Source organism: Lagenorhynchus albirostris, unplaced genomic scaffold, assembly GCF_949774975.1.
Source record: "Lagenorhynchus albirostris unplaced genomic scaffold, mLagAlb1.1 scaffold_259, whole genome shotgun sequence".
NCBI classification, from domain to species: domain Eukaryota; kingdom Metazoa; phylum Chordata; class Mammalia; order Artiodactyla; family Delphinidae; genus Lagenorhynchus; species Lagenorhynchus albirostris.
Window position 1 is genome coordinate 145,984 of NW_026783263.1, and position 13,763 is coordinate 159,746.

At 40.8% G+C, this 13,763-nt stretch overlaps 1 protein-coding gene across 1 annotated transcript; it reads right to left on the minus strand.

The window, feature by feature from the left end:
- Window positions 1-2,184: 2,184 nt before the first annotated feature.
- On the minus strand, window positions 2,185-4,777 carry PROP1 (PROP paired-like homeobox 1). The gene is made up of 3 exons (XM_060138904.1): window positions 4,669-4,777; window positions 3,256-3,488; window positions 2,185-2,523 (listed from the first exon to the last, which is right to left on the minus strand). The coding sequence occupies exons 1-3, from the start codon at window positions 4,775-4,777 to the stop codon at window positions 2,185-2,187; spliced, it is 681 nt and encodes a 226-aa protein (XP_059994887.1).
- Window positions 4,778-13,763: the final 8,986 nt, after the last annotated feature.

Consider the following 13,763-nt stretch of genomic DNA (forward strand, 5'->3'; position numbering starts at 1 on the left):
ACACTGATATCAGACTAGAGAAGCTAATTGGTGGGAAAGAATTAGGAGTCTACAACTGTCCCATATGAGATCTTAGTGTGGAAAAATGTTGTTACAAATCAATGTTAGACTGTTAAATAAATTATATTGGAAAAACCAGCTAGCTGATTGAGGGGAAATTGGATGACTAATTTACTGCACAAACTAAAATAAATTTAAGATGATTCATGGCATAATATTTTGATCCAAATAGTGAGGAAAACATGGGTGAAGCCAGTAAAATTAAGGGGAGATTTCTCACTTGGGGTTCCTCAAGCACTAATAAGAGATGACTAGATCAATACACAACTCAGAAAAGCAATGCAGAGGAGAAAAAAATGTAAACTGCCAATAAACATGAAACTTTTAAACTTTCACTAGCAATCGAGTAAATGAAAACTGAAAAAATAACCAACTAGGAGACATCACTCTCAGTTAAAAAATTGTCCAAAATGATCAATGTCGATAGGACGTGCTGAAACTGACACTGACATTTTGGGAGGCATGCAAACCAGTATTATCTTTCAGGAAGGCAGTCTGGCACAAGGGGATAATTATATGGAAATGTAATTGTGCATCACAGAGGTTTCAATTCCAGACTTTTAAAATATAATACATACAAAAAACTGCAAATAAAATCCCTAGAGGCTTGTTTACTCAGAATTCTATGTATCTGCTCATAAGTGAGGTAGACCTACATATAAATAAGTAAATTATGAGTAAAATAAGTACATTATAAGAAATATGGTATATAAATGGCAAACCAACTAGGCCACAGCATGTTTCTGTTAGGAGAGCTCAGACTAAGGCACTTCACAGCAGGTTCTTTCCTGGGAATGACCTCTTATGAACCTCAAGACTCACGGATTGCTCTTGGAAATGTTTGCATTTAATCAAAATATTTCTTCTCTATCACAAACTGAAACTGAGCCCCTCTAAAATTTAGTTCCCTTTGTGAGTTTATGATTAAGCTCTCTACTCAAAACTTTATTCCCTTGTTTGCCTCTTCTGACCTCAATCATGTGTTAACTGAACACTAATCAAACAGAATCAGATGACTAAAATTGCTATTGTCTATAACATCATTAATGTACTAAAATTGCTGTTGTAGATATCATCATTAACACACAAACTCAGGATGTTTCTCCAGAGCAGGATGAGCTCACAGATCCCCCAGGTGGCTAGAGAATTGTAAACTGGAAACATCCTGACTTCTACAACTGTGCTTAAGAGATGTCACAAGACGATGATTAATTCCAACTTCTTTTTTCTTCTTCTTTAAAAACACTCCCAACTCAAAGGCCAGGTTGGAGCAGATCTGAGGCTTGTCTCCCACTCCCTTGCTTGGCGCCCTGCAATAAACCCTTACTTTACTGCAAACATTGGCTGTCAGAGTTTGGCTTTCTGTGCTGCAGTCACAGGAGCCCTTGCTTAATAACAAAACCACATGCAAGTGACTTAAAAGTTATATTGAAGGTAACATTGAAGACTCTTACAGGCTTAGCAAATCAGGTATTATTTATTTATTGCTTATAAGACACTGGAGAGCTAATATTTGATGATCAGATTTACAAAGCCTGTTGGAAATGGGAAAGGCTGGAGCTAAGGGAACCAAGGAGGAGAATTAATCAGAAAACGTGAGGCCAGAAAAAGCAAAGTGTCTGCTGGAACAGAAAGGAGAGGAATAAATTCAAGAGCTATTTCCAAGATAGAGTAAACAAAACTTAATGATGGATTCAGATGGTGGTGATGGCAAAGGGTTGTATAGGTAGACTTTAAATAAAAAGCCTTATTGAAATCAGCTAGAAACAATGGGGTGAAGGTCCTCAACTGTGATCTCAATGAGTGAAGTCCCAAAAGTTCTATCCCCTTCAACCATTTCCATCCACCAGCAGCAACCACTGCTTCCCTCAATGCCACTTTTCCACCAGTCACCTCCACTGGGGCTTTTTACCTATATCTTCCAACAGTTTCACCTCCTTAAATTCACTCAGTTAATCAGCACAGTGAGCCTTCATCATGAGCTCCCATTTTGACATTCCCAGTCTCTGAGCTGTCCCTCACCATATTTCTACTTCACCCTTAGAAGGAAAGGAAACCACCCAGTTTTCTCTGTTTTGTGAGGGCCACAGGCTGGGAAATTACCTTATCAGTACTTGTTTAACTTTAGTTCCAGGACTTTGGTGGCTCAAGGCTGAGGGGAAGCATGGGTGGGGGTGGAGGGCAGGGCAGATGACCAGCAGGAGTTGGGTGCAGGGTGGGGTACCAGTCTTCAGACTGGTGGGGTCGAGCAAAGGAACCACCACTAGAGGGCTGAGAGGGAAGGGCATGGTTGTAGGGGTGAGGGAAGCAGGTCATTGAGGGAGGTGGTGTTGGGTAGGAGTAGGGGCAAGCAGGGCGCTCAGGCAAGAAACCGGAGAAGGTGGCAGGAGACAGATGGGCCAGTGGCTGGAGCAGTGACCTCTCTTGTTTCCTCTGCTTAGCTCTGCGGTTCTGGAACCAGACCTGAGGAGGGAGAATAGCCACATCAGAGCCTCTCTCTCAAATAGGTGGCATTGTCATATGCGGCTACAGACGTATAGGGCATAAGACTCCCCCACATCCCCAGAGGAAGTAAAGCTCTTGCAGAAGGCATAGTTGAACCAGGACTAGTGACAAAGCAAGACCCACACCATTCCCCCATTCCATGTCTAAATTTGCCCTGCTACAACTTTGGGTGAGTAAGAAATGTCAACTTGTAAAAAGAAAGAGATAAACATGACACAGTGGCATTTCACCTCCACAGAGAATGGGAAATTTCCGCTAGGGTTATTAGAGACTAAGACTATGGATGAGTTTAATTGTTACAGACCAGGTTAGATTTAGGGTACAGTTTATTCTTAAGATTAACTAACTCTATGGTTAGAATTGAGCATCAGGTTGAGTTTCAAGGCCATGGTTAGGGACAAGGTTGCATACGTGTGTGAATGGTTAGGATTGAATTTCTGTTGGAGTTCACATCACTGTTAAGGTTGGGGTTTGATATTGAAATTCAAGTTAGATTAGGTTAGCTCCAAGGTTAAACTCAAGTGACATTCCTGATGTAGATGAGGTTATGCTGACTCTTGGGTAAGACTCTGTTCTGGTGAACATTTGGGTTAGGGTTATAGTGCCCTGAGAATTTATGCCCCAGTAGTTGCCAATCACCGAATCTGCATTTCTTCAGGGGATGGTAGGGGGAGGATCCTGGGCCATCACCTGGATTCTGGCCTCGCTGAGGCCTGTGTCCCGGGCGAGGCCTTCTCGGGCCCAAATGTCAGGGTACTGGTCCCTCCCAAAAGCTGACTCCAGCTGTTCCAAGTGCGCTGGACTGAAGGTGGTGCGGTGGCGGCGCCGGGAGTGTGGGCGACCCCTCTGTTCTCCTTGCGAGCAAAGACTTGGTCTCCCCACTCTTACACCAGAGAGGTTCCTGTAGGGCTGAGTGCTCATGTCTGAGAAGGAGGGGGGAGGGAGAGTTTGCTGCCGCATGGACCACCCATCCATCCCAGACCACATATGCTGGAACCCCCAGATTCTACTAGGACCCAGTGTGTTGCTCATACACTCTGCCCTGACCAGAAATTCTTCAGCTTTCAGAATTAGCTGAATCCAGCTCAACCTTGGCCCTGCTTCACTTCTGAGTCCCCTAACCCATGCTGCCCTCTCGACATGAAGTCCGCCCCTCAGACTCACTTGTCCTGAGCACTCATGCTCCCCCTGCCTCACTTCTGCACCTTGTGCCCACTACCTATTACACACCCCCGGATGCATCCCCATGTAAGGCATGCCCCTCCATAGCCTTTCACCTCTCTCAGCACACATACCACCTTCTTGGGTCTCACCCTGTGGATCTCCTATTCACTCTGACAACCTAACAAACTGCCCAGGTCTCTGTCTAAGACCCCTATTAGTTGCTCCCTGCTCTCATGGTTCACATGCAACTTAAACCTTTATATTGTTCCCATTGTCCTATTCCCTCCACCTGGGAAGATGAAACATTCCTCACTCTTCTACTCAGACACACCCTCCTCACACATACATTTCATCTTCTCCCCTATCCCAGTCCTGGCCTGGCCACCAGGCTGCAGGAACCTGAGCTCGTGGGAAAGGCTTGCCTCTTCTCCCTACAGGCTCACTAAGCCCCCACACTAATTAGTCTGAGAGCCAGCTAGGGAATAGAGAACAGGAGCAAAAGGAAACACCTGGGAGGCACACACAGAGAAAAGATATCTGGAGGATCCCATCCCCATGGGGACCCAGTGAGTAGTCCCTACCCAGTGCTCACTGCCCACCTTAGCCCCCTGCTCTCCTCGGATCCAAAGCCCTGGACCCTCCAAATCTCTTCCTTGGAGAAAACAGTGCAGTGGGCAAACTGAGGTCAGGAGTGGGGAGACAGATTTCAGCTCTGCCTCTGCCCCTTCCTCATCAGTCAGGGCCTCAGTGTGCCACTCTGTAAAGCAAAGGAGTTGTATCACCCCATGTATTCTGACTCCCTTGTTTTAAACATTCTAGGATTCTGTTTTTTTATTTCTCCTCTTCACTCTCCTCGTGGCGAACCATTGGCCCATGGAGCCTGGGCATGGAGAATGCACACCTGCTGCTTCCTCAGGACCACCCCAGAGATTCACTCACCCACCGTGGAGGTCGAAGTCCCAACGGCTGCGTAGCCCTCAGGCCAGAGACTGCTGCAAACTCGCCCCTTCTTTTGTTTACCCTGCTCACTCTTCCCTTCTGCATCCATGGCTCACAACAAAGACCAAAGACAACCCAGTCTCGTGTCCCTGAGTCTCTGATTTTGGATCAGTCTTTCTCTGGTTCTGTTCCCCTCTATGCCTTGTATATCACTGTTTTCCCCCTGTCTATACCTCTCTCTGAATCTCTCTCCCTGTGTAGCTATAGATAGAACATTTTCCCCCCTCTCTCCTTTTTTCTAACTTTTATTTCTATTTCTAATTCCCCATTCCTTTGCTTATCATCTCATTCTGCCTTGTCCTCACCCTGTTTCTCTTAGTCTCCACTTTTCTCCCCCTGCCCCTTCTCTCTGGGATGCTGTTCTCTCCTTTTGCTCTCAGCTGCCTACTTTCCCAGCTTGCAATCCCACACTAACTCTTTCTCCCTGAGCCTTGGAGGAGTGACCTGTTCCTCACCCCTGTGGGCCCATCCAATCATTGCCTGGTCACCAGAGCCCTCATCATCAGGGGAGGATCACAAGCCGGATGAAGGAAGGTGCTCTGTTGGAGGGTCCAGGGACTGGCGCCAAGAGCTCATATTCCCAGAGGACCAAATTCTTTTGTCCTGTTAAATCGCCTCCTGGGAGCAGGCAGGGGAAGGAAGAGAAAATACATTCCTCTTGAGACCCCTCCTCAGAACCTCATCATGAGAGGAGAAGGAGAGGGTGTGCAAATGGAGACCAGGAGTAGGACCTGCCTTGTGTCTCGGTATGTGGGTGATTCCCAAAAACTTCTTTCCAGGAAACTAAAAAACTAAAAAACACAAGTACATTCTGGCCCCTCATAGATATCCTGATTCTCAGAATACACTGGACACCCCGTCAGGACAACCTGAACCATAGGATGAGTCTCCTGGACACCACAGTTCTCAAGTACTTTCTGCTTTCCTCTCCGAAATGTCACCTTCTTATTCACCCAGAATCCCCCAGGACTCCATGACCTTCCAAGGTCACCCAGCTATTCAGAGAGCACTTACCTCAAGAGCATCTGTATTCCAGGTGAATCCTGATCTCCCTGGACCTCAGGACTCTGCAGAAGACTGAGATTCCCATGACATCCTGACCACCTGATTCTTCAAGGAAACCCTGACATACCCAGCATTCTTGAGCAGTCAGGACACCCTGATACATGCAGTACTCTGCTTCTTGAGATTACTTAGATCTAAGAAGTACATTCTGACATCCTTGGGACATCCTGACCCTTTAAAGACAGCACAATACCCTAGGACTCTAGGGTCCTTTAGGACACACTGAAACCTAGAGCATTCAACCTCAACTAGGAGATTATCCCTGTCCCCCGCCATGAAGTTCTGAAATGTCAGAATAGACTGAATCAATGAGGGCACCCTAATCCCCTTGGAACACACTGTACTCATAAGACTGTCTGATCCCCAAGGTTATGATAATCCTTCACACACATCCTTTAAAAGAACAATTTAAGACAGAAAAACATGGTAATCTTCCAGGATCCTGAGGAAAGCCATGGATCAGAAGTATAAGTAACACATGAGAGCTTGTTAGAAATGCAAAATTTGAGGCCCCACTTCAGTCCTACTGAATCAGCATATTCACTGTAACAAGATCCCAAAGAAAACTGACTGTACACTTGTCTTCATCAGCTCTGGCTGCCATAACAAAATACCAAAGGCAAGGTGGCTAAAACAACAGATATCTATTTCTCACAGTTCAGCAGGCTGAGAAGTCCATGATTAAGATGTCAGTTGATTCAGTTTCTGAGAGCCTTTTCCTGGGTTAGACAGCCACCTTCTGTGTCTTCACAAGACAGAAAGAGAACTCAGTCCTGGTCTCTTTTCTATTCTTATAAAGACACTACTCTCATCTTGGGGCCTCACCCTCATGATCTCACTTAACCCTAATCACCTCCCAAAGGCCCCACCTCCAAATATCATTGCATCACATTGAGGTTAGGACTCAACATATGAAGTGGTAGGGAGACACAAACATTCAGGTCATAACAACATAAAAGTCGAGAAGCACTGATTCAAATGCCAACCCCTCTCCCCCTACCCCAGGGTATACTGTGACCTCCTAGAGAAACCCGAGCTGCATGACAGCTCTGCCTCCCAAGATTCAAGTAGTCAACTTGGATCCACAAGCACACACTGAATTCCAATACTCTTGCTGCCTGAAAATAGCCTAACCCTATAAGGGAACTCTGACCAGCCATCCAAAACAGCCTGATGATCCCAGGACACTCTGATATTACAAAGAAACTCTGACCTACAACCCTGCTCCCCAAGACATTGAGACACTACAGGTTTGACTTGACATCCCAAGATACCATTATTTCCTAGAAGACTGGGGAGGAGTTTGTTTTCCAGGGCATCCTGATTCCCACTCCCAACCCTGACCTCCAAGGAAGCCTGATACCCAGGGTTCTCTCACCCTACAAGAGTCAGGATGGTGTGGTGGGGAAGAATACAGGTTCTGAAGCCAGGCTGCCCTGGGTTCAAATATCAGCTATACCACTTACTAACTATATGAAACCGGGCTCATTACTTTTTATCTGCTCCTCAGCTTTATCATCAAGGGATAATAATAGTCAATTCTCTTTATATAAGTAGTTTTGTTCCATAAAGTCACGATAAACACTGAATTAGTGAATACTGAACCGCATGCTGCAGAGAGGTTGGGCCCATGAGCCATGGCCGCTGAGTCTGCGCGTCCTGAGCCTGTGCTCCGCAACGGGAGAGGCCACAACAGTGAGAGGTCCGCATACCGCAAAAAAAAAAAAAAAAAAAAAAAAAAAAAAAAATCTTTGGGAACTTGGATTACATAAATATGTCTTAGCTATGACACCAAAAGACCTTATATAAATGAACAAACAGGTAAATTGAACATCAAAGTTAAGAACTTCTGCTCTTCAAAATACACTGATAATGAATTAAAAGACAAGTTACATACTGTAAGAAAATATTTGCAAATCATATATCTAATAAGAACATTTATCTGCTAATTCATATATCTGATAAATGATAACTATGCCCAATATACAAATTCAAGAATGTAAAGACAAACAATGTAATTTTTTAAAATGCAAAAAATTTGAACAGACAATTCACTAAGAAATATATGCAATACAGCCACCTTGGAAAAGAGTTTGGCAGTTTTTTAAAAATGTTAATTTCTTAAAATGATCCAGACTTTCCTCTTCTAGCTAATTAATCCAAGAGAAGAAAAAGCATTGATCCATACCAAGTCTTGTAGTTGAATGTTGCTAGCAGCTTTATTTCTAAGAGACGACACAAGTCTTCATAGACAGGAGCTTGTATGAGCAGTTGTGGTATAGCCGTGAAATGGAATATTACCAGCAATAAAAAGGAATAAACTACAGCTACAGCATGGATGAATCTCAAAACAATTATGCTAAATTAAAGAAGCCAGACAAAAGTGTACATGTTATTTCATTTCTGCAAAACCCAAGAACAAAAGTTGGCAAAGCACAGCCTATAAGCAAAATCCAGCCCTCTGCCTTGTTTTTTCTTTTTTTTAACAAGTTCTTTGGAACATAGCCATCATCATTCTTTTCATATCTATGGCTGCTCTCCTACAATGGGAGAGGTGACATTGCAACATCTTAGAGTACTCAGTAACTGGCATTTTACAGTAAAAATTTGCTGACTCTTGCTTTAGTGTACGTGTTTAAGTACATAGAAAATACAATGGAATCTACAGAAACATTCCTAGAATTAATAAGCTAATTTCAGAGTACAAGGTAAATACGCAAAATCAACTCTGTTTCTATATGTTAGCAATAAAAGATTAGAATTTAATCCTCCCCAAATTAATCAACAGATTCAATACAACCCGATCAAAATCTTAACAATTTTAAAGAAATCAACAAGCTGATTTAAAGGTTTATAATGAAAAGCAAAGGACCTAAAATAACATAAAACCTTGAAAATGAAGATCAAGTTCAGATCACTTACATTATTGATTTCAACATTTAACAGAAAGATTCAATAATCATGACAGTATGGTATTGGCGTTAGAAAAACATAGAAATGAATGGAACACACAGAAACTCCAGAAATAGAATTGAATTTCAACAAAGGTGCAAGTATAATTCAATATGGAAACAGAAATCTTTTTAGCAGGTGATGCTGGAACAGCTGGTTATCAGTATAATAAAAACTAACTCTATTTTTTACCTCACATCATATTCACTCACGGAAATGAATCAGAGTTAAAGACAAAATTCTATTAAACTACTGGAAGAAAACATGGTACAAAATATTTGTTACACTGACTTAGGCAAAGATTTCATGAATAGGACATAAAAAGCATAACTTTAAGGGGAAAGAGTGATAAGATGAACATTAAAATTAATTTTTTTCCCTTCATAAGGCATAAGAAAATTAAAAGCAAACCAGAAACTGGGAGAAAATATTTGCAAAATTTACAATTGAGTCCAGAAAGAAAACAAACTTACAACTGAAAAATGAGAAGAAAAACAACTCAATAAAAATCCGCAAACAACCCATTAAAAATGGGGAAAATATATCAACATAACTTCACAAAAGAAGATATATGAATAGGTGATAAGTATAATATGCTCAACATCACTAGTTAACAGGAAAATGCAAATTAAACCCACAATGACATATTATTATACATTCAGTAGAATAGTTTATGTTAAAAAGACTAACAATACCCAGTGTTGATAAGGATGTGTAACAATTAAAACTCTCAAATATTGCTGATAGGAATGCAAACTGTACAGTTATTTTTTGCAAAAACAGTATTGCAGTATCTTATAAAGTTAAAACATTTACCATAAAACCCAGTAATCACATTCCAAGAAAAATGAAAACATATGGCCACACACAAACTTCTACAGAAATGTACATGGTGGTATTATATACACATTGTATACCTATATAGAGCTATGCATACATATTTATACATAATAGTTCTAAACTGGAAACAAACCAATTTCCTCAACTGTTGAATGGTTATAAAAATTGTGGATCTCCTTGCTATGGAATATACTTCACAGGAATGAAAAGGAACACAATGTTAATAAATGCAACAAATTTGTGATACATTGACAACATGGATTAATCTCAAAAGCATTATGCTAAGTGAAAGAATTCAAACACAAAAGACCACATACTGTATGATTCCATTTATATTAAATTCTAGGAAACACAAAAGTGTAGTGGAAGAAAGCAGATCAGTGATTACCTGATCATGGGAGGGTGCTAACTACAAAGGGAAACAAGAAAACTTTTTAGGGTGATATAACTGTTGTGTTTCTTATTGTGGTAGTGGTTACATGACAACATGATTTTAAAATTCATTGAAGTGTAACTTAAATGGGTAATGTTTATTATCTATCAATTATAACTCAACCCCCCCCCCAAAATTAATTTCACAATATGGGAAGAAAAGAGACATAAAAATTAAGCAAATGAAAAAAAATGCAATTATTTTTTAAAAATAGGCAATTATTAACTTCAGGAACATTCAAAAGTTGTGCAAGGAAAAACAAAAAAGATTAGTACACTGACAGTGTATAACAGAGTCAGAAAGTCAATAATAGATATTGACATACCTCCAAATTGTGATGTACCTATAATTGGAGCATTTGAGGAAGAGGAAAAGGGATGGTGAAGTGGTATTAACTCATCATCTGTCAAAATGGGAAGACAGTGTATTGTAAATCAATGAACAAAAATAGCATTATAAGCATATTATTTAGAAACATATAAAAGTATATTGGGAAGTTGGATCATGGAGTGGAAAGATAGGTAGGAACTACCTTTCTCATTTAAAGACGTTTAACTTTTAAAGCTATGCTAATATATTTATTTGACTAAAATAATTTTAAAATAAAAATTATTGATTAAATACTTGACTTATTCAGTTTTTATATTCCTTTATTATTAATAAGAGCATTTAAGGATATTTTCGCGTAGATTTTTATATTTTTTTCTCTAATTTATGATGATTTGGTTTTTGTTTTGTTTTGTTTTGTTTTTGGCGTAATGTAGGACTATTTGCCATGCCCCGAGGCAATACTTTCCATTGAAATCTCCTCATGGGTTCCTTAAAATTTAAGGAAGGCAAGCTAAAAGCAAAATGTTTTCTATCTTCAGGAAACAAAGGAATAGTGAAAAAACAATCTTTTAAATCTATAACTAAAAGATGATAATTGTGTGGTATGACTGTTGGAGAGGGTAGGCCTGGTTGAAGAGTTCCCATTATTAGCATAGTTTTATTGACAGCTCTTAGATCCTGTAATAACCTATGTTTTTCAGATTTTGTCTTTTTTTAATGGTGATTTTTTTTTACATCTTTATTGGAGTATAATTGCTTTACAACGGTGTGTTAGTTTCTGCTTTATAACAAAGTGAATCAGTAATACATATACATATGCTCCCGTATCTCTTCCCTCTTGCGTCTCCCTCCCTCCCACCCTCCCTATCCCACCCCTCCAGGCTGGTAAATGTTTTAACTTTCTGTAAGAGTTGCTCCACGTGTAGATGTATTTCTGGTGTATCTGTGGGGAGGAAGGTGATCTCCGCGTCTTACTCTTCTGCCATCTTCCCCTCCCTCTCTGCCATATTTTTAAATTAACTACTTGATCTATCAAGTTCTGGGAATTGTATATTAAAATCCATCATTAAGACAATCAACTTCTTTAAAAAATTTTTATAAACCTTTGCCTAACCTATCTCTATTATGCATTGCTTACATTGCTATAGCAAACAGTTGCTACATTGTTTTGTTTGATTTCATAACTGTGATTAAGTTTTATGAATTTGTCCTTTGTTATAAAATATTCCTCTTTTGTGATTTATCCCTGTAGTTGACTTAATTATTGCTTTGTCTGTAATTAATCACGCCACCAATGTTCTCTAATTTTTGCACTTGCCTAAAACATCTTTGCCCAATTTCATATTTGTGTTCTTTCTTTTTTAAAAATTGGTTTTAAAACTCACTTTGTAAAAATTTTGCTATGTATATGCACACAAATAGAAACTTAAAAATACACACCCAAGTTCAATAGCCAACAGATATTATTTAGATGACCACATATATAGCCCACACCCAGTATTCCCTACCCCCGTCCACAGGCCAGCATTTCTAAGTGGTACCTCTGGTTTCCTATGTCAGGTACACAGCAACTATTACAGAGATTAATTGAGACAGAATTTAGGTTCTGTTCTTAGACATTACTTTCTTACTATAAATTGACAAACATTTTATTTGAAAGAAGAAAGAGTACAGAGTCCTAAAGACTTAAGGATTATACAAAAGGGAGTCCCTGTAGAATAAAGAATGGAGCTACCATGAATATCTGTGGTCCAATTTCACTGGCTTCACAATTTTTCTTCAGGTTAATTCTGAGCACAGAGCAACGGACCAAGTATATTTTGTCTGTGACATGGGCATGAGATGTACTTGATGCAATGGGAAGCAACAACTCTGAGCACTAAACTGATTTCCCCTCAGGCTGAGATATCTGTATCCAGAGAGGATAGAAACAAAGAACAGTTAGTAAGTGTGCCTTTAATGAGGAACTGTGGGGAATCCACCTTAGAGGCACCTGTCTGGATCTAAGTGTTCTCCAGTGAGAAAAGCTTTCTTACTCCCCCACTAGCTGTGACTTTCTCGTGATTCAGGGTCAAGCAAGGAGCCAGTGGAGACAGGGGTCCCATGATAGCGTCAAGCAAGGAGACAGGGGTCCCATGATAGCGTCAAGCAAGGAGCCAATGGAGACAGGGGTCCCATGATAGCCTCTCACAGCAGCAGAGCAGCCAGGTAAGAAAATCTTGGAAAGCAGGTGAGGACACAGATCTCCAACAAAGACAGATTCACACAGACAAAAACACATACATTTACATTTGGAGAAACACACACTAAATTCTTCAGCATCTCACCAAGTTCAAATGGGAAACATCACCTGGTTTAACATGTACAAGCCTTTCCTCTTTCAGGATGGACTGCCCATTACAGAATAGAGCAAGCATGTTTCCAAGGTGGAAATAGAAAATTAAGCAGTGGGAAAGGAAAGAGTTAACTAAGGGCAGCAGTGCTAAGATCAGTGATGGCAGGCTCTTCGAAATTCTGGCCAAAGCTCCAAGCCAAGAGCCACCCTCCTTCCTCACAAAAGAGACTCTTCTGTCAGACATTCAAGACCCTCCTATTCTGCCCTTAATCTCCACCGTTTTATTAGTTGCTTCCTGTGTACCTTCATTCTGGTCTATGACCACATTACAGAAGTGTCTCAGAAGGAGGTTGCTTGGATGCTACATGGAACCCCACAGAGGGGGTCAGCTTGACCTGGGGTCCAGGCACTAAGCATCCTCAGTTTTAAGGTCCAGGAACACAAACACTCAATGCTGCAAAACATCAGATGTCTCAGAGACAGTCACAAACTAAAGAGACTTGCAAGGGAGTATGAAACCAGGCCCTCTTACCATATTGACTTGGGGGTTGGGGGCAACGTTGATTGTACTCCTGATAGGACTATCCCAGCAAACATTGACAAGAAGTGGCTAACCTTAATGCTGGCAGATCTCTCGACATAGAGTCTGGGTTATTTAGAGCCTGTAGACCTGTTTTTGCCTTTGCCAGTTCCCAGACAATAGGAAAACCCTACCACCATCCTGCTATACGACTTTCACCTTCTACTACCATCTCCATTACGGGAAATAGCTTATAATTAAGACCCTAATATCAATATCTACTCTTTGGAGCACAATGATAAAGTTGGCACAAATATTGTTTTGGTTTTTCCTTGATGCAACCTCTGTACCCCCCACTTCTACATTCTACATCCTTTCACTGAAGTACCTTCTTTCAATAGCTCTGGGTACTGCCAACTACTGCCTTTCTACCTTTTAATTCTGTGATATAATTTATAGGAAAAATGGCTTCAGATCTCAGAATTTTCCATTGGTTTTACTAATTTAACTCTCAAAATGCTAGGATAATTTATAGTCACCATACTATATACATCCTGCAA

Excerpts from the sequence above, each read along its gene's own strand:
- PROP1 (XM_060138904.1), bottom strand. The coding sequence starts at position 4,777 with ATGGATGCAGAAGGGAAGAGTGAGCAGGGTAAACAAAAGAAGGGGCGA. Across the intron at positions 3,489-4,668 it reads GACTTCGACCTCCACGGTGG|ACATGAGCACTCAGCCCTAC; the intron begins GTGAGTGAATCT and ends CCTCCTTCTCAG. Across the intron at positions 2,524-3,255 it reads TCAGCGAGGCCAGAATCCAG|GTCTGGTTCCAGAACCGCAG; the intron begins GTGATGGCCCAG and ends CTCCCTCCTCAG.